Raw genomic sequence first — 26,879 nt, forward strand, 5'->3', positions numbered from 1 at the left:
ACCAGGGCACTCCCTTTGAGATTGGAAAACTATCCCAGGTGGAAAGAAAAATAGCAGACAGAAAAAGCACGGCTAGAGCTCAGGAACTGGGTTTCCTCACAGAATGGACCATGCATCTCCTGAGGGATACATGGAAAAATGTCGAGCTTCTCTTTCATTTTCTTGCCCCTTTCAGAGACAGAAGGCCACAGTGAGAAACCACTTCCTCCTCCTTAGAGCAGGACTTAGTGTAGGACTGAGACTTAAGTATAGCAGAAATTATGGAAAGAACCCTTGAATTAGATGTCTTAGACATCTTAAACTGAACATGTCCAAATCTAAACTCATTATCTTTCCCCCCAAATCCTCTTCTTTTCCCAACTTCCCTATTACTGTTGAGGGTGCCTCCACCTTCTCAGTCACCCAGGCATTCCAAGTATCATCTACAACTTGTTACTCTCACCTCCGCATTATATCCAATCTGTTGCCAAGGCCTGTCAATTTTTACCTTTGTGTCATCTCTCCCACATAATCCTTTTCCTTCTGACACTGCCATCACACTGGTGCAGGCCCTCATCACCTCACTCCTAGACTATTGATTGGTGTCCCTGCCACAAGCCTCTCTCCATTCGAGTCATCCGCCACTCATCTGTAAAAGGGATCTTCCTAAATTTGAAGATGTGACTATGTCATACTCACCCCTAGCCTCCAGCGGCTCCTTATCACCTCTAGGATCAAATATAAAATCCTCTGTTTAAAGCCCACCCCTACCATTCCAGTATTCTTATACTTTACACTACACTCCACCCCCTCCAAATACTCTTTGATCCAGTGACATTGGCCTCCTTGCTATTTCTCAGACAAGGCACTCCATCTCCCCACTATGAGAGTTTTCACTGGCTGTCCCCCATGCCCAGATGGCTCTCCTCATCTCCACCTTTTGGCTTCTGTAGCTTCCCTTCAGCTAAAATCTCACATTCTACAGAAAGCTTACCCCAGTCTTTCTTAATTCTAATGCCTTCCCTCTGTTGGATTATTCCACATTTATCCTGTATTTATGATATATATATGTATATATATATATATATATAATATATCCTGTATATATTTGTACATAGTTGTTCACATATTGGCACTGTCTTTTACCTTTCTTTGTATTCCCAGAAATTAGCATAATACTTGGCATATAGTAGGAACTTGATAAATGTTTGACTGATTGAATCAGAGGACTAGACTGGGTAGGACCTGAGACTTACTGGGAATTGGGAGATCTCTGAGTACTACTGTGGAAGTCTAGGTGTTAGCCAGGATAGGATAGAAGATCCTCATGGATCTTCCTCCCCACTGGCACCTTCCTAAATTACCTATAGACCTATTCAGTTTTTCCATAATTCTAAGATTAAAAAAGTAATAATAAAAATTTTTAAATTGAAAAATTAAATCACCTTCCCTTGTTCCTTCTACCCTATTCAGCTACTGCCCCATTTCTCTCCCCCTCTTTATTACTTAATTTCTTTGAAGAGCTGTCCTCACACTAAGTTACCACTTCCTCATTGTCTACTGCCTGAAACTACTTTCAGTCTGACTTCTAGACTTACCTTCTAAATGCCAAATTCAATGACAGCTTCTGAGTCCTCACCCTTCTGGATGACCTCTTAAAAAATTCTAACGCTTGCTGACTATCTGCTGGCAGCTTGGTGGCACAGTGTATATAATGTTGAACTTGAAGTCTGGAAGATCTGAGTTCAAATTTCACCTTAGATACTTAACTGTGTGACTCTGAATTAGTCACTTAATCTTTCAGCCTCAGTTTCCTCTTTTGTAAAATGGGGATAATAGCTCCCATGGTAGTGGATTATTGTGAAGGCAAATGAGATAGTATATGTAAAGAACTTGTTAACTATGTTAATACTAGTATAAAATACTAGTATAAAAGAAAAATATTAATATTTTACTATGTATTTTAAGTAAAAGTCTACCAAACTATTGAATGTATTCATCTAATATTCAAGCATTTCTAGTTTGGAAAGAGAGGTCCAGATTGTCATAGTTTTCCCATTCCCTCTTATATGTGTCTCTATCCCAAGAAATTTTAGGCAACATTTATAGAAATCTGCAAGAAGAAAATCATAATATCTAAAAATTCAGTCTGGGGTTAATTTTCCAGAATAGTTGAGTAACAAAGTCACTATCTGATTCCTTCCTTGACTATTCCTCTCAAGGAATCAGTAGGACTTCTCCCAGAGATCAGTATTGAGAATCTCTTCTGAATAACAGGAGAGGGAGCTTTCCTTCAAATGGAAGAGGGCACTTCCCTTGGCAATAAAGAACACAAGAGGTGGGGCAGCTAGGCGGGGCAGTGGATAGAGCACCAGCCCTGGATTCAGGAGTACCTGAGTTCAAATGCAGCCTCAGACACATAACACTTACTAGCTATGTGACCCTGGGCAAGTCACTTAACCCCCATTGCCTAGCCAAAAAATTAAAAAAAAAAAAAGAACACAAGAGGCCATTTTTGTTTAAACCAGTTACCATCTTTTAAACCATTGGCTTCCCTTTTGTCCTCAATCTATTTCTTACTTATTCAAGGAACCTTTTCAAGGAGTCTGAAAAGGGCTTTTTAGACTAGAGAAAATATTTCTTAATATTTTCAGTTTTACTTAAAAAATGAAACAAAACACTTTTTAGACCATAATGGAAAATGCTATCTACAGCCAGAGAAAGAACTATGGAGTCTGAATGCAGACTGAAGCATACTATTTTCACTTCTTCTGTTTTTTTTTTCTTCGTGGTTTTTCCCTTTTGTTCTGTTTCTTCTTTCACAACATGACTAATCTAAAACTATGTTTAACATGATTTTCCATATATAACCTCTATCAGATTCTTTGCCATCTTGGAAAGGCAGAGTCAGAAAAATTTGGAACTTAAAATCTTATAAAAAGTGAATATTGAAAACTATCTTTACATGTAATTGGAAAAAATAAAATTCTATTAAAACTTTCTAAAAAACTTTTCAAATATGCTTCCACACTTGCTGTTACTGAGTATTTTCTACTCTCCTGGCATTAGTTACCTTTATCCCCCACCTGTCTATTTTCTGTCCCCTTTATTGCCTCCCCATCTACTTCTCAACCTTTTAAAATAGATGTTCCCTAAAATTCAGTCCCTTACCCTCATCTCTCCAGAGAAGAGCTATGTTGTCTCTCTTGGTAGCCTCATTTGAAACTTAATTTAATCTAACTTTAATTTAAACTTAAATGCTATGTGTGAAGTACATGCTCCCAAATCTGTATCTTCAGTTCTGATAACTTTTCTAAGTTCCAGACCCATTTTGTCAGAAGGACACAGCACATTGAGATTCATAAAACATTTTTATGTTTGACACTTGTGACCTTGACCTCCTAACTGGGCCCTTTTGGGTTTGGCTGTTGCTCAAGTGTTGTCTTCCTCAAAATTATAAAAAGACAGTTTGTCCCTCTTAATTATTGAATGAAAGGACTCAATACCTAAATTGCCCACCAGATGGCGCTTTGTTTGAGCTACCAGCCTATGTTTGTCAAGGGTTGTCTTTCTTAAACCTAAAGAAAGACAGCTTGTCAGTCTTTATTATTGAATGAGTTCAATATCTGAATTGGCCACCAGATGGCGATCTGCTTGAGCCCAGGTTGGTCAGAGGAGGGTCCAGACTCAAACATGGGACCTGACCTTGTGCCAAGAGGTAACTGAATGGCTCTGGACAGGTGCCAACTGTCAGCTTCTGTCACTCACTACCCAGTGCTGGGACCCAGATCCACTGGGGGACCTGTGAAGGGTTCCAGAGCTAAGGGTTGTTAGTTGACGGCAAGGAGTGGTCATTGGCCCTAGGCTGTGTACTGATGGAATAACAACAACAAACATTTATATAGAACCTACTATGTGCCACTCATTGTGCTAAACATTTTTCAAATATTATCTCCTTGATCCTTGAAACAACCCCATGAGATACGTGCTATCATTGTCCTCATTTTACAGTTGAGAAAACAGGCAAAAAGAGGTTGGCTTGCCCAGGGTCACACAACTAATAAGCATCTGAGGCTTGATTTGAACTCATGCCTTCTTGACTCCAGGCCCAGCTGTCTAGCCACTGTCTAGTCTAGTTGCATACAGTTAGGTGACTCTGACCCTGGGAGCTGAGTAGGGTCTCAGTTTTAGAGGGCCCCCAGCCCCAGTATGAAGCCTGCAGCAGAATAACCAAGGCAGGAATTCTAGAACAAAGGGGAACTTTCATTTCTCTACCATACCCCTCCTTTCTTATCTCTCCCTCCTCCTCCTTTTAGCTTTCTTTTGTGTTCTGTCTTCACCCATAAGAATATAAGCTCCTTGAGGTAAGGCACTTATCTCTTGCCTTTCTTTGAAACCCCCCCCCCCCCCCAGTCTTAGCTAGGTGCCAGGCACTTAGTAAGAACTTAATGTTTATTGACTGATTCATTGTTCTTCCGAACCTTCACAGCTTTCCAGAAGACTAGAATTCCAGAAGACTGAATTCCAACCAGGATATGTCCATTGCTTGGACCCAAACCCAGGAGCTGAGAGTACAGAGTTCACACCAAGAAAACAGAACTCATACTTCACTCTGGTTTCACTTTGGGATTACTAAAAGTTTCCAGATCCCCAGCATGAGCTGTCTTTGAGATCCTGGAGCAACACAACTATAAGAGGAGTTTGGTGCATGTCCCTATTACCTAAAATGGCATCACCTATGTGGGAGTACTGGGCAGAGGAGGAATGGCACATGCATGGATATTCTGGTTAGCCAACTATGTGGTTGGGAGCAGCCTCTTCGGCTTGCCTGTGTAGCCAGAACTGTCTGTCTTTAAAATTATCTGATTGGGGCAGAATGTCTGTATCTCTTCCCCTCTCCTGTCCTCTCCTCTCTCTCAGCCTGGCAGGGCTTGAGGGCCACTTACCTTCCCCCCCTGCCTCGCCCCTCCAAGCCATGGCCCTGACAAACAGACTTGGGGTTTTGGCCTTTCATTGGTCATTTTCACATCTATGTGTGGGGAGTAAAGTGGGGTGGGTGGAGGAAAGTTAGGCTTGGGTTATCTCACATAATTGGGGTCTGCTATTAAAAGACTATACAAACAAGGAAGGAGGAGGGGACTGGGAGACATGAATTTCACTTTCATATGAACTGGTCAAAAGAAAAAAGAATATACATAGAGTTTGGTGCAGAAATACATTTTACTTGACAGGGAAAATAGAAGGGAAAGGGGAAAAAGGAAAGGTCAATAAGACCAAGAGTAGATTAGGGGAGATCACTCCTCAACAAAACAATGGAGGATCACAAAGAGGGGTTTAAAAGGAAAGAAAGGGTAAAATTCTGTGAATGAGGCCTTTTTTTCTGTCTTCCATCTTTGTATTTTGTCTCTTCAAGTTTTTTTAGCTTAATCTATTTGAAGGCAACCCTATTCCCACCTGTTTTCTTCTCTTCTTCCTTACTCCCCTCTCCCCTTTGTCACTCCTTTCCCTAGTTTTGGAGTTTTGCTTAACAGTCCATTTTCTTTCTTCATTTTATTTAAGTATATAATTCTTTTTTTTTCCCTTTCAGTTAAGTAGTTGAGGAAAACTCCCACTTTTTCTCCTTTCAACTTGTTTTGTTTATTAGTTTTTGTATTTAATTTCCTGTGCCTCTTTCTAAAAAGAATTTCTTTCCTTTATTCTTTTCAATATTTTGTCTATTCCAGACTTTTATTCTTTGATTCATAGCCCTTATACTTACTTAGTGTTTTTTTAGTCTCTGTATCAAAGGGGATAACATCTGTAAAGCATTTGATACAGTGCCTGACACTTAGTAGGCTTGTTCTTTTTCCAGCCCCACCTCCAAGCCCTCTTTTGTGTTTGGAATTCAGCCTTCTAAAATGTCTATTTTGAGTTTCATCTTCTAAACAGTTTTGATGTTATTGCTTTGTAGTTCCTGCATTCTGTTCCTCTTTTTTCCTGTTAAGTCATAAATGCCATGAGCAGAGCTCCAACCCTAGACTTAAGCCAGGGACCAGGGGCCATGAGTAGAGAAAATCCAGAGTTGATGAGATTGCCAGCTATTGTGCATCCCAATAGGTTAGGGAGCTGAGAGGGAACTGATTTTCTTATCCATTTACCCCAATTTCTCTTTTTCTTATCTGTCATCTAGAGTACACACTTTTCTATGAGCCTAACTGAGGATTCAACAAGCCTAAAGTATGGTCAGGAAAACTTCTTGGCCCAGGCCAGCCATTAACCTCAATCCTCTCTGGACTTCTTTCTCCACCATGTCACACTAGCCTTCTCATTCAGGGAGATTCCTTTTCCTTGCAGTTTTCTCATGCTGGAAAATCACTCTACTCTTTTGGCCTTTTCCTCTGATTGGTCAATTCTTCCTGGAATTTTAGGAAGAGGCTCAAGCCAGCCATTCCTTTATTCCTCTCTGGGCTCTGCTCCTGACTCTCTGGAATTCTTTCTCCACCATGTCCCTATGTGGGTACCTTTCTCCCCCTTTTTGGGCTTCTTTTTTAGTTGTCTTCCCTATTGCAATATAAGCTCCTTGAAGGTAGGCATGGCAGGACCAGTTTTTTGATGACTAAATTTCTCTGGCGTCCCATCTATAACATGGGTAGGTTTTACCGAAGACAAAGCCATCCCTGGTACCTGCCTCAGTTCCTCTGATGTAGCTTCTTGGTCATCTAGGGACATAAGTCCCAGCCCAGAGTCTGGGCCTTTCAGACTTGATGGGCACCAAACCCTGTGTGAGTCACCATACCCTGATCACCACTAACCAGATGAGTTTCCAGATAAATATAAGAGGGATTTAGAGAAGTTATGTCACTGTATCCTCGTCGCATATCCTTGTGTTAGGGCAAAGTAAGCCTCCTTCTGTAAATGTTCAATGACTTATTAGGACCTCATTTCATCCCAAAGTTGAATTTGAATTGGGAGTCGTACCTCCAACAGCATACTTGTTTTTCTTTTTCTATTATTTATTCACAGCACTTAGCATGGAGCCAGGCACACAAGTGCTTAATAAGAGCTTGTTGTTAACTTGCTGACTTTTCCCTTATTACTTTCCCACGAGTCACCAGTGAATGTCAGTAGGATTCTATCTGACTTCCCCCCAAGATCTAAAGGAGGAGTTTTAGGAGAGGCCTGGAGGTGTATGTTTCTATTTAATCTAGTTACTCTTCACTTGAGTTTTTGCCAGAGGCAGCTAGATGGTACTGGTGTCAGGATGACTTAAGTTCAAAACTAGCCTTAGACACATGAGTTGTGTCTAGGAAAGTCACTTAACAGCTGTCTGCTTCAGTTTTCTCATCTGTAAAATGGAGATAATAACACCTTGCTCCCAAGGTTGTTATGAGGATAAAATGAGATAATATCCAATTGTTTCAATATCTTCATTGATACTTATTATTTACTCAGGGTCTATATAGGAATAAAATATTGGCACTGAAGGGTAGCAAGGTGGCACAGTGGATAGAGCTCCAGCTTTGGAGTCGGGAGTTCAAATCCGGTCTCAGACACATGACATTTTCTAGCTGTGTGACCCTGGGCAAGTCACTTAACCCTGATTGCCACACCAAAAAAAAAAAAAAAAAAAGGCAAAAAACAAACAAACAAAACAAAACAAAACATTGGCACTGTAATTTATAGGAAAAGCTCTTTTTGCTTCCTTCCCCAGTCACTGCCCTAACAATTCTTCCTCTAAAGCAGAATGTGTAGTTACCATCTCATCAGTGTCCCTAGATCTTTTAAGGGTCTGCCAATTTGTCATATCTTTGGCAGTATATTTACCAAATTTATCATTGGCTTACGTATGACATAAGGTTTCTTCTAGATGCCCCATCTCTGTTTTCTCAAATTAAATGTATAGATTGATGAGTGAGTGAAATGTCATCAGATAAAGGTTAATACCATAGGAAACACAGACGATAATTACATCTGCAGTCCTGCCACCTTGAGCTCTCCCCACTTTCTCCTTGGTCTTGGGATGAAACAGATGCTAACAAAATTTAGCCAGCTAATGGACACAGTGACTAAGATGGAAATCAGATGTACATCCACAAGGATGAAATTAACCTGGGAAGGTCTGGCTATGATTAGCTCTGGAGCATCTTCTCTTTTATGGCCATGGAGGCAAAATAAGGGAGCCACACCGCAGACACCAATTTGAAGGCAAGGAGCCCAAAGAAAATCATTGAGAGATGGAATAGTGAATAAAATATAATGAATAAAACGGTTCCACCTGGAAAGAAAAGGAATCAAGGGAATAGAGGCCATGCCAGCCTGATCCAAGAATACAACTAGCAGGACACAATGAGGGAAACAGAACTATCTTTTGCTATAACTGCGACCTTGGTCTCTTCTTCCTTCTTTAGCCAGAAGATGACCTTATGAACTTCAACAAGTTAGAGGATTTGGGCTTCTCATTGGTGTTCTAGAAATGTTCACAGAATAGTGGTTAGTGGCAGTGTCTGCACTGGGAGCAAAGGTCAAACTAGATTTGAGAAAAAGAAGCTTCAAGACTCCTGGAGACCAGTGAAAAACTATACCATACCTAAGGGGAATATCATGAGGACTCGACATACAAAAGAAGAAAGGACTTCCATCCAACTAGGAGCTACATGTACTCTCAAAACATTAATCCACATTCCCCTTCACTCCATGTGTATTCTTGGGAGACTATATCTTGGACTTTTGGTGGTTTTTTTGGGGGGGAAAGATGTTTATACCAATTGGTCTTACTATAGCACCTATTGGTGGTAGCTCTAATGCCAACACTTTCTTAGTTCAGTTTCAGTATTGGGATGAAATGAGGCATGCATTCATTGGACAGTTGATAAAAAGGAGTTTTATCTTGCCCTAACACAGAAAGGATATGCAATAAAGATACAGTGGCACTTATCTTTAGTAGATGCAGCCTCCCTTACCTCATCATGGAAACAGTCTGATCAGCAGATCACCCTATGGTGGCAAGGCCCAAAGGATCTTCTATAGGACCTTCCACCATTCAAATGTTTTTAGGGCTTTTGCTGGACAGTCCTTCTGGCAAGGGAAAGGAGGGGAAGAGAAAAAAATGAAACAAAGCAAAAAAAATTGTGAAGATCAAATTCCAGAAATCCCAGGCTTTTCCTCCATCCTTCAGAGGGACCCAGTTTCAAGTCTGTCTGGATCATTTGATAAGTAATGCCAGATCTTTGCAGTTCATGGCTGGTCTCCTAATACAAGGTGGTAACAATGAACCAGAAGAGCTCCAGGAAGATCACCACGATGGTGTGGTTACTGATCTAGAGCCAGATATCCTGGACAATGAAGTCAAGTAAAACCTAGGAGGCATTGCTAATAAGGCTAGTGGATGTGATGGAATTCCAGCTGGGCTATTTAAAATCTTAAAAGATGATTCTGTTAAAGTGTTGTACTCAATATGCCATCAGATTTGGAAAACTCAACAGTAGTCACTGGATTGGAAAAGATGGTTTACATCTCAATCCTAAAGAAGGGCAATGCCAGAGAATGTTCAAATTTCCAAATAGTTGCATTCATTTCACACTCCAGCAAGGTTATGTTTAATAGGCTTGTGAATTGAGAATTGCCAGAAGGGCAGGCTGGTTTTTGAAGAGGCAGAAGAACTAGAGACCAAATTGTCAACATTCGTTGGATAACAGGCAGAGCAAGGGAGTTCCAGAAAAAACATCTACTTCTGCTTCATTGACTACACTAAAGCTTTTGACTGTGTGGATCACAACAAAATGTGGCAAGTCCTCAAAGAGATGGCAGGACCAGATCATCTTACTTGTCTCCTGAGGAACCGGTATGTGGGCCAAGATGCAACAGTTAGAACCAAATATGGAACAACTGATTGGTTTAAGATTGGAAAAGGAGTATGACAAAGCTGTATATATTGTCACCTTATATGCAGAGTACATAATATGAAATACCAGGCTGGATGAATCAAAAGCTGGAATTAAGGTTATCAGAGAAATATCAATAATCTCAGATATGCAGCAAATACCACTCTGATGGCAGAAAGTGAAGAGGAATTAAGAAGTCTCTTGATGAGGGTTAAAGCTGACTTGAAGCTTACCATCAAAAAAAACTAAGATTTTGGCAACTGGACCCATCAGAAGTGGAAGCAATGTCAAATTTTATGTTCTCGGGCTCAAAGATCAATTCTGATTGGTGACTGCCGCTGTGAAATTAAAAGCACTTGCTCCTAGAAAGGAAAGCTATGGCAAATCTGGACAGCATACTAAAAAGCAGAGACATCACCTTGCAAACAGAGGTCCATATAGTCAAACCTATAGTTTTTTCAGTAGCAATCTATGGCTGTGAGAGTTGGAATATTAGGAAAGCTGAGCACTGCTAAACTGATGCTTTTGAACTGTGATGCTGGAGAAGACTTTCAAGAGTCCCTTGGACAGCAAGGAGATCAAAGCAGTCAATACTGAAAAGAAATTAATTCAGGCTATTCACTGGAAGGTCAAATGCTGAAGCTGAAGCTTAAATGCTTTGGCCACATAATGAGAAGATGGGACTCATTAGAAATGACTCTGATGTTGAGAAAGATTGAAGGCAAAAGGAAAAGGGGATGGCAGAAGATGAGATGGATAGGTAGTGTCATGGAAACAACAGACATGAACTTGGACAGACAAAAGAGCCGAGTGTACTCTGGTCCATGGGGTCATGAGAAGTTGGATGTAATTGAACAAAAACAAGTACCAGGAACCATTTGCCAGGATCCCCACCCTTAATTGGGATTTAATAGTGAAACCTAGTTTTGTATACCCTCTCATCTCAGGTAGAGACATTAGTAAACCAGACAAAATGGCATTCAGGAGTAAGAGGTGGCAAAGAATTAGAAATTGAGAGGATGCCCATCAATTGAGGAATGGCTGAACAAGTTGTGGTATATGAATGTGATGGAATACTATTGTGCTATAAGAAATGATGAACAGGCAGACTTCAGAAAAAACCTGGAAAGACTTGTATGGTCTGATGCTGAGTGAAGTGAACAGAACCAAGAGAGCATTGTACACAATAACAGCCATGTTGTATGATGACTAATATTGATAAACTTAACCCTGCCAGCAATACAGGATCTAAGCCATCTCCAAAGGCCTCGTGATGGAAAATGCTATCCACATCCAAAGAAAGAACTATGGAATTTGAATGTAGATCGAAGCATATTATTTGCTATTTTTTTTCTCTTCTGTTGTGTTTTGTTCCTCTTTCTGTTGGTTCCTCCTCTTGGTTCTAATTCTTACTTACAACATCACTAATGTGAAGTTATGTTTAATAGGAATGTATCTGTATAGCCTATATCAGATTGTGCGCCATCTTGGGGAGAGTGGTGGGGAGAAAGGGGGAGAAAAATTTTAAACTCAAAAGCATGTGGAAGTGATTGTTGCTAAATCAAAATAAATTAAAAAAAAAAAGATCCACATAGGAGCCGAGGGCTTGGGCCGGAGCCTACAATCTGTAGTAGTCACCACCTGTTTGTTAAGGGCCCAGGTGGCCTTGAATGTACTATTTCCATTTGACAATAGAGACCTCATGTATCCCACTCACTTTGAGAGAGCCCATCATGTATTATCCAACTCATAATAGGCAACTTTGGGTGAAGGGTGATAGTATGAACTTGTATCATCTGCTTAGTAGCAACTAGGATCCAGTAGCAAGAGAACAACTGCTTTTCAAAAACATAGTGGTGGCTGCTTTGGGTTAGCTTTTGGCTCCAGAAACCTTATGGTCATTTGGTCTGGCCACCCTTAGGTGTCTGCCAAAATCCACTCTGCCAACGTCAGAAGCTTTTTCTGAACTACATCTGGAATCATCTGGGTTTCTGCATCTATTGTATTTCCAAGAACTTTACTGAGTGGGCTGGATCCTGGATTTTTGTGGGTTAATTTCCTACTCTTTGTCACTCATATGAGTCACTATTCAATCCAAGGTCTCAGCCATTGTTGCCTCAGCTGGTCCAGTCAACATTTTATCATCAGTGTAGTTACCCCCACAAATACCTTCAGGAAGGGAAGTCTCTTTTAAGTCTTTGCCCATCAGACTGTGGCAGTATTGGGGCAAGTACAGATAGCCCTGGGGAAGGACTATGAATGTATGCTAGACTCTTTCCCAGCTGAAATCAAACTGATCCTGACTAATCTCAGCTACAGGAATAGAGGAGGCATTGGCAAGAGTGACATCCCAATACCACACACCCTAGGTCTGGGATACCTGGTTACCACATTGCCAAGATCAGGAACAGCTACAGCAGTGGGCATGATGACTTTGTGCAGCTTCCTGTAGTCTACTCTAAGCTGCCAGGTGCCATCTGCCTTTGGTATGTGAAGTGCTCCACTCTCCATCTTCACCACCAGAGAGGAAGTGGCTTTCACCCCTCTTTCAGGATCCAGTATTGTTTGGTATTAGCCATATAGGATGGTTTGGGTAGCTCCAAGGGGTGCCATTTGGTCCTACCCACAATAACCCACATAGAGCTTGCCAAAAGGTCCTGAAAGATTACTGACTTCCAAGAACTCATTATGTTCATTCCCACATATATACTCCTTCTGATTAGCCATGACTGTGATCCACACAGTGGGTCTTCCACCGGAGGAAGGATGCCTCTCCCCTCAGTGATCTGCCTCTCAAAACCTCCCAATGGAAATTAGAGTGTTTTTATATGTTAGTTTAGAGTACTCTGATACTATAGTAGCCCAGCTGCTGGTGTCCAGCAACAAATCACATATTTGACATCCCACCACTCTCTGTCACCACAACTCTGGCATATGGCCTTGAGATCCCTTGAGGTCCTACAACTATGATGATCCTCTTCTCAGGGAAACCCTGGCCTGAGGCAGATTAATCTCCAAAGTCCCTCAAATCTGAGGAGAGAGATCTGAGTGGCTCAAGACTGCTATTAAGGTTGGGAACCTTAGGGGATACCTTAAATTTAGGAGAGGTGAAGAGCCCTTAGTGTCTCTGTCCTGGGATTTCCAGATAAAATTTCACTAGCACCCCCATCACCTACTGATCATTGTTTTCTTATCAACCACCTTTCAGGAGCTACACCCAGACAGTTTTATTGCCCTCTGCCCATCTAGCAGGGTGGTGGATGTAGGGCCTTCTAGGGCTCTTAGAGCACCCATTGGCACCCATAGCACTGTTTGCTCTGATGACCGCTGCCCTCCCAATCTCTTATTCAAATATCACCAAGCTTGTATGGTTGTGTCCTGTAGCTAATGTTTACCTTCATTCTGGTAGGGCTCTACTCAGAAGGTGTTCCCAAGGCAGGTCAGATACAGGCCATGGCAGGCCATGGAGGAATTGCATAAATCCAATCTGTCAAACCTCATTCACACTCTGAGATATAGTAATAGAGTAAGCCTGGAGTACCACAGATGAAATTCCTAAGTCTCTTCCTTACTTCCACTGGGCAATATGTATGTTTACATAATAGCCCTGGAGAGTGGGCAAAGAGTATTTGAACTAGATAATGGCTCAGAAAGTGATTTTTCAAGTGATGAAGATTTTGTATATTGTAACGCTAACAACTTTGCCTGGAGATAGGGGACTTAGAGAAACCAGAGGCAGCATCTTTCCTGCCTAGAATTTCAGCTTTAGAAATTCCTAGGTTACAGGGCCTAGAAATGCTCAGAGTGAGTCAAGGTCAGGTTTAGGAACTAGATTTGATGGTGGTGATTGATGATGGTAAGTCTTCGCCATCAACTAGGGGCAGAAAAATTTCCCAGTCATAAGGGAGCTAAATCTCCCCCTATCTTTTGGCTATAATAACATGTTACAGGAAAGGCACAAAAATAACTACACATGTATCAAGATGACAATACTAATGTTTGTCCTTGTGATGTTTCTTGCATATAATTGCATATATAGTTGCAAATGTTATTAACTTCATGTTTTTCAGTTATGCTTCTGTTTTATTTGCAGTTTATATTTATTTACTAATGTGCTAGTATCATATATTTACTATAGCTATAGTTAGCTGTGCAGTTCTAGTCTTTTGTTTATTTTCATATATGCCGATGTATATACATGCTTTTTGATACTATTTAGGCCTATTAATGATGTTATTGACAACTGTGCTTTTTAAAAAAAAATTATGACTTTTTGCTTTTGTACTGTATTTATGCATGTACACTCATGATGTCAACATGTAATACATTGTGGAAGCATAATAAAAACCTTTTTAGTTCAACTGAAAATATTAAGAAATAATATTTTCCCTCACCTAAAACAATTTCTAGACTTTTCCCTTTAGGAAAGTGGGTAGAACAAAAAGGTAAGACCCTTCTTAAGGAAATGGATTATGAGAGATAACCAATCCTAACTCTTTGTTTAGTTCCGTGCCTTGCCCACCCCTTGATGCAATTGTACAGGGAACTACCAAGGGAAATATACTCTTCTATTATTCAGAAAGGATTGCAATATTGATCTCAGGAGATCAATATTGATCTCAGGGAGGAAATTCCCTTTCATTCTTTGAGGGGAGTGATCAAGAGAGGAACTGAGTTGTTCTAGTTGAAGATTAAATTATTTTTCTGGAATGTTAACCCCAAACTGTATTTTCCTTGTTCAAGATTCCTATGGGTGCAGCTAGGTGGTGCTGTGGATAGAGCTCTGGCCTTGGAGTCAGGAGGACCTGAGTTCAAATCCAACCTCAGACACTTAGCACTTACTAGCTGTGTGACCCTGGGCAAATCACTTAACTCCGATCACCTCACCAAAAAGCAAAAAAAAAAAAAAAAAAAAAGATTCTTATGTCACCTCAAATTTCTTGGGCATGGAAATGCCTAGTAGAGTTTGGATATTTCTCTCTCTAAGCTAGAAATGCTTACATATTAGATTAATATTTAATAAAAATTTATTTTGGCAGACTTGTGCCTAAAATGAAGTATTCATATTTTTCTTTGACAATGCCCTTCATGTAACAGACATGATGCTTTGAATTTTGCTTTGTCTGCTGAAGGGGCAGTTAGGTGGTACAGTGGATAGAGCACCAGGCTTGAAGACAAGAAGATCTGAATTCAAATCTGGCCTGGGACACTTACTAGTTGTGTGACTTTGGCCAAGTGACTTAACCCCTATTTGCCTCAGTTCCTCATCTGTAAAATGGGGACACACTGAAGAAGGAAATGGCAAACCACACCAGTATCTTTGCCAAGAAAATCCCTATGATCATGTCCACGGGGTCATACAGTCAGACACGATTGAACAACAACGTCTGCTGAATGTAACAATGTACATTTGATGTAAATGGAGTGATTACCATTGATGTTAGGCTAATAATCCTTGTCATTTTAAGAGATGTTTACTTTGATGCCCCATTCTCTGACTTCAAATTTAGCATATTTTCTATTGTAAAAACCTCTAGAAGTATATGCCCATAGGTGGAAAGACATTGCCCAGAGTTCCTGTGACTTTTTTTTTTTTTAGGCAATTGGGCTTAAGTGACTTGCCCAGGGTCACACAGCTAGTAAGTGTCAAGTGTTTGGTCTGAGGCCAGATTTGAACTCAGGTCCTCTTGACTTCAGGGCCAATGCTTTATCCACTGCATCCCCTAGCTGCCCCTAGTTCCTGTGACTTTTGACCTTGAAGGGACTTTTGCAGGTAAGTGGCAACCATATGGAGGAGCAAAATGGAGGCAATGTGGGAATGACAGAAAGGCAGAATAGAGAACCTTCCGGTACTCCCTTCAGGACCATTAAAGCACAGAGCTGAGTAATGGCTGGTAGTCATTGCTTGTTTGGCAAAGGAGAACAGAGGACAGTAGAGAATAATAGAGATGGAAGCTAGAGCATAGGAAATATCTAAATAAAGACTAGAATAAGGAACTGAGAGCAGACTGGGCTTTTAGTTGGGTTGGCGAGATGGACAAACTCAGTCCACTACATTTTTCATCCACTTCCATCTCTGGAGCAGGAGAGCTGATCTTTTTACGTGTTCACTATTTACTACTTGTTTCTCCTCCAAACCAGTATATGTGTGTTTAGGCAGAGAGAAAGCTATTTGTTCCCTCTCCACTGCAACTAAAGTAGTAGTCATTTGGAAGCTTTATTCACTTGTTTACTTCATTATTATGCTATATAATACTGTTATTTTAAAAAAAACTCAGATCATTATTCATTTACAAAGAATGTGACTATGAAGAAGTGCAGTGGGATTGAGAGCAGCACAGCCAAACCCAAAAGGAATTGTAGGATTTTTCTAATGCAGGCTGGATGGGGGCAGAGTCAATTAAAGAATGGTTGCTTTTAATAATAATTTTCCAGAGTGCTTATTTTTATGTTCAGATTGTAGCCAAGACCTTTCCCTTTTGAACCCAAAAAGACTCAGGACCAAAGAAGCCTGAAAATTGATGATTCCGGGGTGCTGGTACAGTTTTTGCTTGGGGGGGAACTTCTGTTCTGAAGCAGCTTAGGCTAAGCTTTGCTTGGTGTTGAGGATGTCTGGTATATACACAAACTCCTTGGGACCCTGTTCTTGGGCCTCCCCTTCCCTCACAGAACTAACATTAGGAACTTGGCTATGAAAAGAAGAGATATAGGATGGGTTGTTTAAGGGAATTATGGAGCTAACTAAAGGGTTTTTTGTTTTGTTTATAAGATAAAGAAGACCAAAGCATGTTTGTAGGCATCAGGGAGCAAGCTAGTAGATAAGAACATATCGAAGATAAAAAAGAAAAGGAATGATATACAGGACAAGCTTCTGGAGGAAAAAGCGGTGGATGGTACCAAGGTCACAAATATCAGGGTTGGTCTTCTCAAGAAGGACCACCTCTCCTTGAAGGAGGAAACAAAGGACAAGACTACAGAGTTTGTTATAGAGAAGTTTTGGGCTGAAGAGTAGGAGCACAGAAAGGGGTAGTGAGAGTAAGGTAGGGTAAGCCAAGTACTGTTGTAAGCACTTTACAAATATTATCTCATTTGATCCTCATAACAACCTTGGGAAGTAGGTGGCTACTATTATTATCCTCATTTTACAGTTGAGGAAACTGAGTCACACAGCATTTAAGTGATTTGCCCAGGGGGACACAGCTAGGAGGCTGGATTTGAACTCAGGTTTTCCTGACCCCAGACCCAGCACTCTTATGCACTGTGCCACGCTGCTGCCTAGAGGATCTAGTGAGGACAGAGTGGGCCAGTTCACATTGTTTCATTTGCCTCTCAAACCAGTAATTTTATTCACCTTTCCTGTTTCCCCAGCTATCTCTTCCCCTCTGCCTGAAGGTTCTTCTTTTTAACAATTTTATGGGAAGTGATAATTCCATCTCTGACTCTCACCTTCGCCTTCGGCCTCCACGACTTGGCCTCTTCTCTCCTCTTCGCCTTCTGGCAGGGACTAGAGGGACTGTTGGGGCTGGGACAGGGGGGGCAGGTCCAGGGGCAGGGCGGATCCCACTCCCCTGAGGAGGTTTGTAGACCAAGTGAAAGATGAAGGCATTATAGTACCTAAGGGAAGAAGTGAGATCAGGACCAGGGATGTGGATGAGAGGGTGCAGGGCTGAAGGTAGTGAGGTCTCTGAGTGGAATTCTATAGATAGGAGATTACAAATCTGGGTATATGGAGTGAGGTGTGAAAGGGGGTGGAGGAAATGGGCACCATGAAGGGTCATGAGGGAAGAAGAAGAAATGTGAGAAGTCTAGGAGCCTAGGAATGGAAAGTTCAGGATGATGATAGGGGAATGTCAGGGAGTAAAGTAGCAGCAGGGAGGGAAAGGACAGGGGATTCCACATCAAGAAAGAATGGGTTCAAGCACCAGAAAAGCCCCTCACCAAGGCATGCAGTTGTCTGAGGCCCGGAGGCGGAAGGGTGATCGAAAGGGGTTGGGCTGTGGGGGACTGGTCCCCCCTCCTGTGGCCCCAGCCATGGTCTGTTCATCCATGACACAGCTGTACTCACTGCTCTCCGTGAAAAACGCAGGGACTCTAAGAGACTGGAGGAGAATATTCAGGATTAGAGGCCCCTTTTAAGCTTTCCCATATGGGAAGTATCTCCACCCCCAGAGATATTTGTCATAGGGAAAAAAGCAGAGTGTAAGGACACAGACACACTTCACTCTTTGTCCACAATGGAGAATTGGAGAGGATTAGAGAATCCAATATCTAAGATAAAGGGGAAGATGATAGGTGAGCCTAAATCCCAGAGTCCTAGAATAAGATGGATTGCAAGGGTGGTCAGTAATAGAAAGAAGGGAGAAGGGGATAGTATCCCCAGTAGTCCTATCTTTCTTCCTTTGCCCTTTCCTTTCCACTCTCCATACCTGTAATCGAGGCAGAGAACTTAACCAGGTGTCCTTGAGACCAAAGCCAGAATTAAATCCTGAGGAAGAGGCAGAAAGGAGAGAGAGAAGAGAATACTCCAGCTCCTTTCTCCCCTACAGACAAACACACACAGACACACACACACACACACACACACACTCTCTCTCTCTCACACACACACATATACAGACACACACACACACACACACACACACACACACACACACACACACACATTTGGGCCTCTCACCAATCACCAGATCAGGCTTGGGTCCCTGAAGCAGATGGTAGGGCCGGGCAGAAACCTTGATCTGAAGATCTCTACGGCTTCCCTTCTCTTTAGCTCCTGAGCCTGGATGAGCAGATACCCCAGAGCCTGGACGGACAGACACTCCTGATCCATCCTGATGGAAGGAGATCAGAGAGAGCTTGGGGCAAAAGCTTTTGGATATTGATTAAGAGAGGAAGAAATGAAAGTGAGAGAAAAGACGAGTTATGGGAAAGAAGAGCATAGGCTCTTCTGTGGCTGTGGTGGGGCAGAGGCTGTATCTGGGCTGTATCAGATCTTCTCAGATCAGGGTAACCCTCTACCCCCCAGGACCATCATACCCTCTGAAGCGTAAAATGTTGCTGGTCATTCTCAGGAGGCAAAGCACCACCTACAAACTGCAGTTCCAGGGCCACATGAGGGAGTAGAACAGAGAGCTCCTAGGTAGAAGAATGGGGAATGTCACACTGACTGTCCACCCTCCTCCCCCAACCACCACAACACCCTTGTCCTCTCCCCACCTCCATCTAGTCCAGTTCCTTTTGAATGTCCTAGGTATCTGCCTCCTCAACTTCCCCACTTGACCCTTGGGGATAAGGGCCAACTATTCCCACCTCCCTTTCCAAGACCCAGGTATCTGTCTTTTTTTCAGCTCACTCTCATCAAAGACCCCAATAATTCAGCCTCCCAGAACCTCCCTCTTCAGCGACTCAGCCATCTGCCTTCCCTCGGTACCTTCCATGTCAGAAATTACCTAGTCCTATCCACCCCGTCTATTTTCCTCTTGGGTCTCACCCAAAACACCATGATGAGATCAAACTCCTTTCCAGCCTCTACCACATGGATTTTCAGGGATTGTTTGTTCTGGATATTCAGCTCTGGGACTAGGTGTATATGTAGAAGGGGAGAGGGGGAGGGACAGTTTATTAAACTGATAATCCCCCAACCCTTCCCTCTCTGTCCTCTTTATGTCCAGCCCTCTGGTTTTCTACCTCTTCTTACCTCAGTCTGACCCCAACCCCCTCCACTGTTTCCCCCATCTCTAGTCCCTCCCAACTGCACCCATCTTCTCTGTTCCTTTCTTACAAGATTGGGGCACCAGGTGTGTAATAACATAGTAGACAGTCAGTGGGTAGGTAAGGAGAACAGCCAAAGGAGAGTCCAGACCCAAGCCACGCCATGCATAGTAATCTTGCCAGGAACCTGGTGGTGGTGGGGAGATGAGGAGGGGTGAATAGATGGGTAGATAAAGTCTTACTGTAAGATGTAGGCCTCCAACCTTGTTCCCTTCTACACACTCCTTCCCACCAGAGCACTTGTTGTTCTTAGGAACTCAGATCCAGACCTCTAGCCTCTGGTTCCTGTCTTCCCCACCTTCCTCTCCTTTCAGAGATGAGGGTGCCTAATTCTTCTCACCAAAAGGGCCTCGAGGTGGGTCAGGAGGCAGTGGAGGCATCAGGGGGGGTCCATCTCCTTGAAGCAGCTGGTAAGGATCTCCTGAGAGAAGAGGTAGGTAGGGGTGGAGGAGGGATGTCCCCATTAGCCTAGCCCTCCTTATCAATAACCTTGGAGGCAGGGGAACCCGGGGCTGGTGTCTCTAGATCTGGGAGGAGCGAGAGGGACTGCAATGAATTATCACCACAGAGGAACTGATCTGAAATTACTCTTGGAGGCATTTGGACAGGAGCTGGGAGGTGGGGATAGGGGATGGAGTGACTAAGGGGGAGAACCTCTTTTGTGTGGGTTAGTGGGCTAGGAGAGCTGCTGGCTTGCAGAGATACTTGCGGACAGAATGGCCCTGAGCAGGCTCTTGTTTGTGTACATGTATGTGTTTCAAGTGGATTTGGAGGGAGCTAGAAAATTTTCTCTGAAACTGCTCTCCCCTCCCCACCACCTCAGCTCCCTTTGTGGTGGTCTACCCTACACCCATTAGAATGTCAGCTTCTTGAGAGCAGGGACTTGTCTTTCTTTTTGCTCTTATTTGTATTCCCAGTGTTAGTACAGTGCCTGGCACTTAGTAAGAACTTAATAAATGCTCGTTGCTTGCTGCCCAGGACATCCTCTGGCCCTCTCTCCATACCTTCCCCGTAATGCCTCCCACATTTCTGTAGTTGTATCCCCTATATCCTTTGGAACAGGATAAATACAAGCAAAGCTGGGAGGACGTGATAGGAAAGAACGGGGCACAGCACCACCCCCTCCCCAAGCCTCCAGGATGCCCAACGAACCACTGAGGAGCAGGCTGAGGGGAGGCCCATTGCCTGGGGGGCATCCTGGGGCAACAGGACCTGGGAGGAGCATGCTGAGTTGAGTCCAGTACCCTCGTGTGAGGCCTCGGGAGGCCAGGAATGCCTCCTTGTTAAACATCTCGCTTGTTACCTCTGGAGGAGGAGAGAAGGAGGTGAGGGCTCAGATATCTATCTTTCTGGCCCCAGGGAGTTTTGACACACTAACGCAGACTGTAGTGTTTTGTATCCCAAGTGCCCACCCAAGACACACCTCTTTTGGCCCCCAAGCCTCAGAGCATCCCCTTCCTCTCCCCACCAACCCTGCATCATGTTCTCTTAGGAGCCCAGCATCTTTTCCCTTCCCAGTTCCTTGGTCCTTTCTACACTCTCTAAAGGCCTAATTCTTGGTCCCCTAGATTCCCCCAGGGGCTCAGGTATTCCTAGTACCAGCAGTGTAGGTGAAGGGTAAGGCTGCCAGCTCCCCAGCCCGCCCCATGAAAGCTGCAAGTCTTGGGCACCAGAATCGGTGGCTCACATCATCTGGCCTGCGTCGCCAGTCAGCCCAGACACAGGTCTCCCCGCAGTATAGGACTGCACCACACTGGGAGCTGGAGAAGATGAAACCGAGAGTAGAACAGTTATGGGGAAGGACACGAGACATAACCTAACAGACCTGTCCCTCTCCACCTTCAGTGTCTAACTCCTACTCATGACAGCTGCTCACCAGGGCATCAGCTTCACTTCAAAACTGTGTCTGTGGCACACATGACAGGCACGGGCACGGAGTGAGGCAAAAGTGAAGCCAGGCCGGGGGCCCCATGTCCTCATTGGGGTCTTGGCTAGTTTCACCCCAAGCTTTGGGACCAAGTTTTCCAGTTCCCTGGATAGAGAATGAGATGAATTTCAGCATGAGGACCCAGCCCCCCACCCCATCAGGAGCTGGGGCATCCAGGTCCCAAGCTCCCTTCCCAGTCCCTATATTCTTTAGGGCACAGGTATACACACCCTCCATACCATTCTGAAACCAATGCATTTAGGACCCTGTGCTTCCCCTTTCTCCTTCCTGTGACATTTTTTACACCACTTGGGACCCACATCTCTGTACCGATGTAGCTGGGGGTCTCCCACTGTGAGTTGCCGGGGTCTTCTAGGGTCTCCAGCTCCCATGGGGCAGGCCATACTGTGGCAGAGGAGAGTGTAAGCTCTTTGGGCCAGGCCCTCGGCCCCAGTGGCCCTGCCTCCACTCCCTTGGGGTCCACCCATCAGGAGGTCAATGCCCAGGATAGTGCCATGTTCATCAGTCACCAGAAGAAGGCAGGCCAGGTGTAGGGGGGCAGCATCTGGGAAGAGAGAGGGGAGAAGTCAGATGAAAGGGAAGGAGGATTGGGGTTCAAGGAAAGTTAGAGTTGATGTACAAAGGAAGACTATGTGGATAGGGGTTAGGAGTTCAGGGAAGAGGAGGAGCCTGAGGAGAGGCAGAAACAGAGCTATAATTAAGAATTCCCATATATAGGGTAAATTCAGTAGAGCTGGGAGAAGGATTGTTCATGCTCCTCTCCTACTTCACACATCTTGCACATTAAAATTTCTTTTAATTCAACTGAAATTATTAAGAAATAAATATTTCTCCAGGCTAGTCCTTTTCATATTTACCACAAGGAAGAAAGCTTTATCACTACTTAAACTTCTCAGGAAATAACGACCTCCACTAAAAACCTTTCTGCCCTTTCTCTTAAGCCTAATCTTTTTCTTTTAGGAAAATGTGAAAAGGGTAGAGAAAGAAAGCTAAAGGTCCCAGAAAATGGGTTAGCGATGGTAACCATTTTTAGGAGAAATATCTCAGATCTAGTACAGTACCCCATCTCTTGAAGGGATTAGAGTAATGACCCACTTAAGGACGCTACTACCCTTAGTCCCCGTTATCCCAAAAGGGATAAGGGAATCAATCCAAGGGAAGAGATCTTTTTGTTTGCTTCAGGTAACCTGAGACAAGCAGAGGGGAGAGCTCTTGAGGAAAGTGATTTTTTCAGTTCTCCAGGAACTTTCCTGAAAGATTAAGTGACTATTTTTCTATTGTTCATATAAAATGTTAACCCTATTTTAAATTTAACTACATTTTATCATATTGTGAAATGTTCCTCATTCAGCATTCTTATAAATGTTACTTCAAAATGTCTTGTGTTGGAAAGGAATGTCCAAGGGTATAAGGGGACTATGTCAATGTGAATATTTCTCTCTTCAAGCAGAAAAGATAGAACAAGCATAGGAACAGAGCCACTCTTGGTGGAGAGTGAGTGGTTGGGTCAAAACTGGGAGTAAGGTTGTATTTGGGCCTCTCACCACTTCTCTTTCCCCGTCTCTTCTCTGGCCCCATTTCCTCTTCTCCATCTTCTCTGGTGTCCCCTCCACTGCTGTCCTCTCCTGCCTCTTCCTCAGCATCTTCTGGTTCCCCAGGTGTCTCAGCATCCTGGGAAGGCTCCCGGCTGGTGGTGGCCTGCTCTCCTTCCTCCTCCAGTTCACCTTCCTCTCCACCTGTACCCTCTTCCTCCCCATCTTCTTCTTCCTCTCCATCCTCAAGGCTAACAAAGCTGACATAGGGGCTGAGGTCTCTGAGACAGAGCGGGGGCTCATCTCCCAAAAGACGGGCAGCTCCCAGACCTGGTCCTGGTCCTTGCTTAGCACCTTGCCCCAAGCTGATCCCCACACTACGATTGGGCAAGATGTGAAGGACCCAGAGGGCAGGATCTGGGGGCAACCGTCTCACCTGGGCCTCCATCAACCTTGATCGACCTTCAGACCCATTCCCCCCACCAACCCCAGTTCCACGCTCTGAGGCAAACTTGCGGAACCAGCCAAATAGAAGGGCAGCAAAGTCGAGGAACTCATCCCGATAACCAGATACAAACTCCATGATTTCTAGGAGAGCAAAGGAGTCAAGTCACAGAGAGAGGAAAGGAACACAGGAATGTGAGGAACTGGAGTTAGAGTAGGAAAGGATGGAGTGAAGATGGGGAAGTAGGGACTATGATTTAGGGCTGGGCTCACTAAACTAAACTAAAACTAGGTTAAAACTCAAGAGTGGATAGGGAAGAGGAGTTAAGTGCAGAAGGAAGAGTTGGGGAAGGAGGGCTATGGTTTAGCATTAGACTAAAAGAGTCACTATTTAGGGTTAGGAATGGAGGCTGTAAAGAAGGACATATTAGCTGCTGAGAATAGGGAATAGGTGCTGGAGATAGAGGTTAACAGGGATTGAGTCAAACCCAGAAACTGAATCTGGGGTGATTATTTCATTTAGGGCTGAGTTTTTTTGTTTGTGCGAGGAAGACTGGGAAATCATAAGGAAAGAAAGGTGAATTTCATAACGGCCTATAATCAGAAAGTAGAAGGAAAAGGGCCAGGTTGCCCATCTTCTAGGTCAGATTTGGTCAATGTATATACTTGCGGGGCTATCTTCCCATTTCTATTTCTCCTCTACCCTGTGCCCCTTACCTCCAGCGGCCGTCTCTGTTCGAAGGTAAATACTCTGGCGGCGTGGGGGAGGGCTGTGACATCATGCCCCGCCCCCCAACCTAGACCTGGCACTCTCGCGCAGAACGCCCCACCCCCATCCAGAGTCTAGATTCCCCCTATAGCTGAGTCCGCAGTCTTCGGAGGCCAACACTTAAGTATTTTTGTTTCTTTCTTTTATTTTAAAAAATGTCTTATGAACGCACCATTTTCTACACTATACTTAACAGTAATCCTCCTTTCTCCCCTGCACTATCCTTTACAATAATTACAAAAAAAAAAATTAAACAAAGGCGTTTACCTCAACCTTGACTGAGAGTTTAACATTATGCACTTACAGCCCTCCAATTCTCTATCAAGAGGAAAGTAGAATGTTCCATCATCCGTTATCTGTAACTTATATTGACCTTTGATCGATAATATTGACATTTGATCTAAATGTTGTATTCATTTACATTGTCAATCATTGTGTATATTGTTTGTTCTTTAGGGTCTGCTTTTTTTCATCTTTGGTTTCATACATAAGGCTCCCCAAATTTCTGAGTATCTCCTATTTATCATTACTTAAGGCACAATATTTTTTATACCCACATACCACCTTTAAAAATATTTCTCTAATCAATGGACACTTACCTTGTTTCCAAGTTTTTGCTACCACATGCTGTTATGAATATTGATACATAATGGGATTTTTCTGTCTTTGACTAGCAGTGGAATCGCTAGGTCAGAGGGTACGCACAGTTCAGTGACTTCTCTCATGTGATTCTAAATTGTTTTCCAGAATGACTAAGCTAATTCCCAGATCCAGCAACGAACTTAAAGTATGGTATATGTGAGCTACTCTTCTCGCAACCCATTTCACACTATTTCCATCTTTTACCCTCTTTGCCTAGCTGAGGAGTGTAAGGAGACACTTGAACGTTCCTTGCTGGTTGTCTCTCTTCTCAAGGAAGCAGCTAAATCCTGAATTCGCATTTCTTCTCCGCGGAGTCTTGTGAGCGCCAGTTTACTGGCGCCTACCATTGGAAAAGAGGAAGTGAAAGTACTTTGGGTCACCCAGATCTGTCTGTAAAGAACCCCAGACTCCTTTTGGCACTTCCTTGATGCCCCCACTCCCTGCCCTAGCCATCTTTCCAGGCACTCCAGTCACGAACTTGGAGAAAATAGTGGGAATTTCCCGGGCTCAGCAAACACTTGGCTCGTCGGAGGCGGTTTCCATTTCTTTGCCTGTCCCTGCTTGTTTCTATGAGTTTCCTTTGTTTCTCAAGGTCTGCCTTGTGTTTTCCTTGCCCTCCCACGCCATCCTCTTCCTATCTGGGGAGGCAGATGTCACTTTTTTTTCACCTTCTACCGAAACCAAAAATGACCCAACACCCCAGCTTAATAAAGAAAAGACGACTTTTAAGTCAGAGCTTTCTTCCTCTTAACTTTTTGCCTGGAGAGCTTGTTATTTAACCTTTCTGGAGGCGGGGACCAGAGGGAGAAGTTATACGGACCACGCCCCTCACGGCTACCAGAGTAGTTCGGGAGTCCAGAGTACACGGCTGGTAGATCGGAGTCAGCCATCCCAGGGCACCGGAGCATGACAGGATTCTGGAGCATTCTGGTGTTCTTGTTCCTGAAGCCGAGTCAGATAGGTTGGAGGGGATGGCGAACGGGTCGGGTCCATTTCGGGGGCATGGAGTGGACGGATTGAGAAACGAAGTCGGGGCGGGGGTGGAGGGGAACGGCGGGACTGCCGGGTTCTGGGGAGAGTGAAGTGTCCTTGTGGTTTGGAGTAGACTTATATCCCCGAAGACTCAGAGGGTTAGGTGGCAAAGAGGTCTTCGGACATTTTGAGGTTCCAAGGCTGAGGGGCGACCTGCCGGGCTCCTATAGGGAGCAGGAATTTGCATACCTCTGAGGCAGGTCAGACGCCCGAATTCTGGCCGGTGCGGAGAAAGAAGTTGTGTGTGCTAGGGTTGGGGCTGGGGAGGGGGGGAAAGTAGTGAGAGTGAGAGTGAGAGAGAGAGTGAGTGTGTGTGTTAGAGAGAGAGAGAGACAAAGACAGAGACAGAGACAGAGAGTGTGGCAGAGATAGAGAGTATATGTGTGTGTTTTTGGAGGGTGGGGGCGAGGAGAGGGGAAGATGCTCAGCTTGGGTCTTCTTCCACGTTAACGGTGTTGATTGGTCAGACAGGAAGTACAGGTTAAGACACCCCAATCCTGGGGATGGATGGACTGGGTCTAGTTGTGGCTGTGGCGAGTGGAACTGGGGAGGTGACTGTTGCACACCTGGGTCGTTATTATTCCCTCTCCCTTAGTTATTGGAAACCAGGGTAGCATTGTAGGAAGTTGCCCTTGTGACGTGAAGGTGATTGATCCCCCGAATCCTACACAGTGGCGATTACTCCTTACTAATCTACAGGGATATGAAAGCTGCCACAACTACATAAGGTAATACCCACACTACCCCTCTTTCCCCTCCCCACCCTCAACTGCTTACTTGCTCCCAACAGACCTTTCCTGATTGTATCTCCAGGAATCCATAATTCCCAGGGCCCAGGATCTCTTAAACTTTGAGCGCCCCCCCCCCCCCCCCCCCCCCCCCCCCCCCCCCCCCCCCCCCCC

General features: G+C 43.9%; 2 protein-coding genes across 6 annotated transcripts in view; one reads left to right on the forward strand and one right to left on the reverse strand.

Moving 5' to 3' along the window:
* Window positions 1–10: 10 nt before the first annotated feature.
* Window positions 11–25,530, reverse strand: ZMYND15 (zinc finger MYND-type containing 15). Of its 5 annotated transcripts, XR_003568670.1 has the most exons (15): window positions 23,103–25,530; window positions 21,868–22,102; window positions 21,487–21,642; window positions 21,210–21,370; window positions 20,763–20,915; window positions 19,951–20,031; window positions 19,621–19,737; window positions 19,330–19,418; window positions 18,876–18,974; window positions 18,517–18,670; window positions 18,266–18,324; window positions 17,778–17,938; window positions 17,286–17,453; window positions 488–628; window positions 14–29 (listed from the first exon to the last, which is right to left on the reverse strand). XR_003568670.1 is itself a non-coding variant. In XM_027857152.1 (14 exons), exons 1-14 carry the CDS (start codon window positions 23,671–23,673, stop codon window positions 30–32), a joined length of 2,343 nt encoding a protein of 780 aa, XP_027712953.1. In that variant the 5' UTR covers window positions 23,674–25,530; the 3' UTR covers window positions 11–29. The 5 variants fall into 5 exon arrangements, 4 of the variants coding, with proteins under 4 accessions (XP_027712953.1, XP_027712954.1, XP_027712957.1 ...); XM_027857152.1 differs by lacking the exon at window positions 488–628 and having other exon boundaries at window positions 11–168; XM_027857153.1 differs by lacking the exons at window positions 14–29; window positions 488–628 and having other exon boundaries at window positions 17,162–17,453.
* Window positions 25,531–25,765: 235 nt separating this feature from the next.
* Window positions 25,766–26,879, forward strand: part of CXCL16 (C-X-C motif chemokine ligand 16) — a 5,425-nt gene continuing 4,311 nt past the window's right edge. Inside the window, exons 1-2 of the mRNA XM_027857157.1 lie at window positions 25,766–25,906; window positions 26,573–26,705. Coding sequence (XP_027712958.1) covers window positions 25,852–25,906; window positions 26,573–26,705 — 188 coding nt within the window. The 5' untranslated portion in view covers window positions 25,766–25,851. The remainder of the gene's footprint in view (window positions 25,907–26,572; window positions 26,706–26,879) is intronic.

This window comes from Vombatus ursinus, unplaced genomic scaffold, assembly GCF_900497805.2.
Source record: "Vombatus ursinus unplaced genomic scaffold, bare-nosed wombat genome assembly UNPS02011916.1, whole genome shotgun sequence".
Classification (NCBI taxonomy): Eukaryota; Metazoa; Chordata; class Mammalia; order Diprotodontia; family Vombatidae; genus Vombatus; species Vombatus ursinus.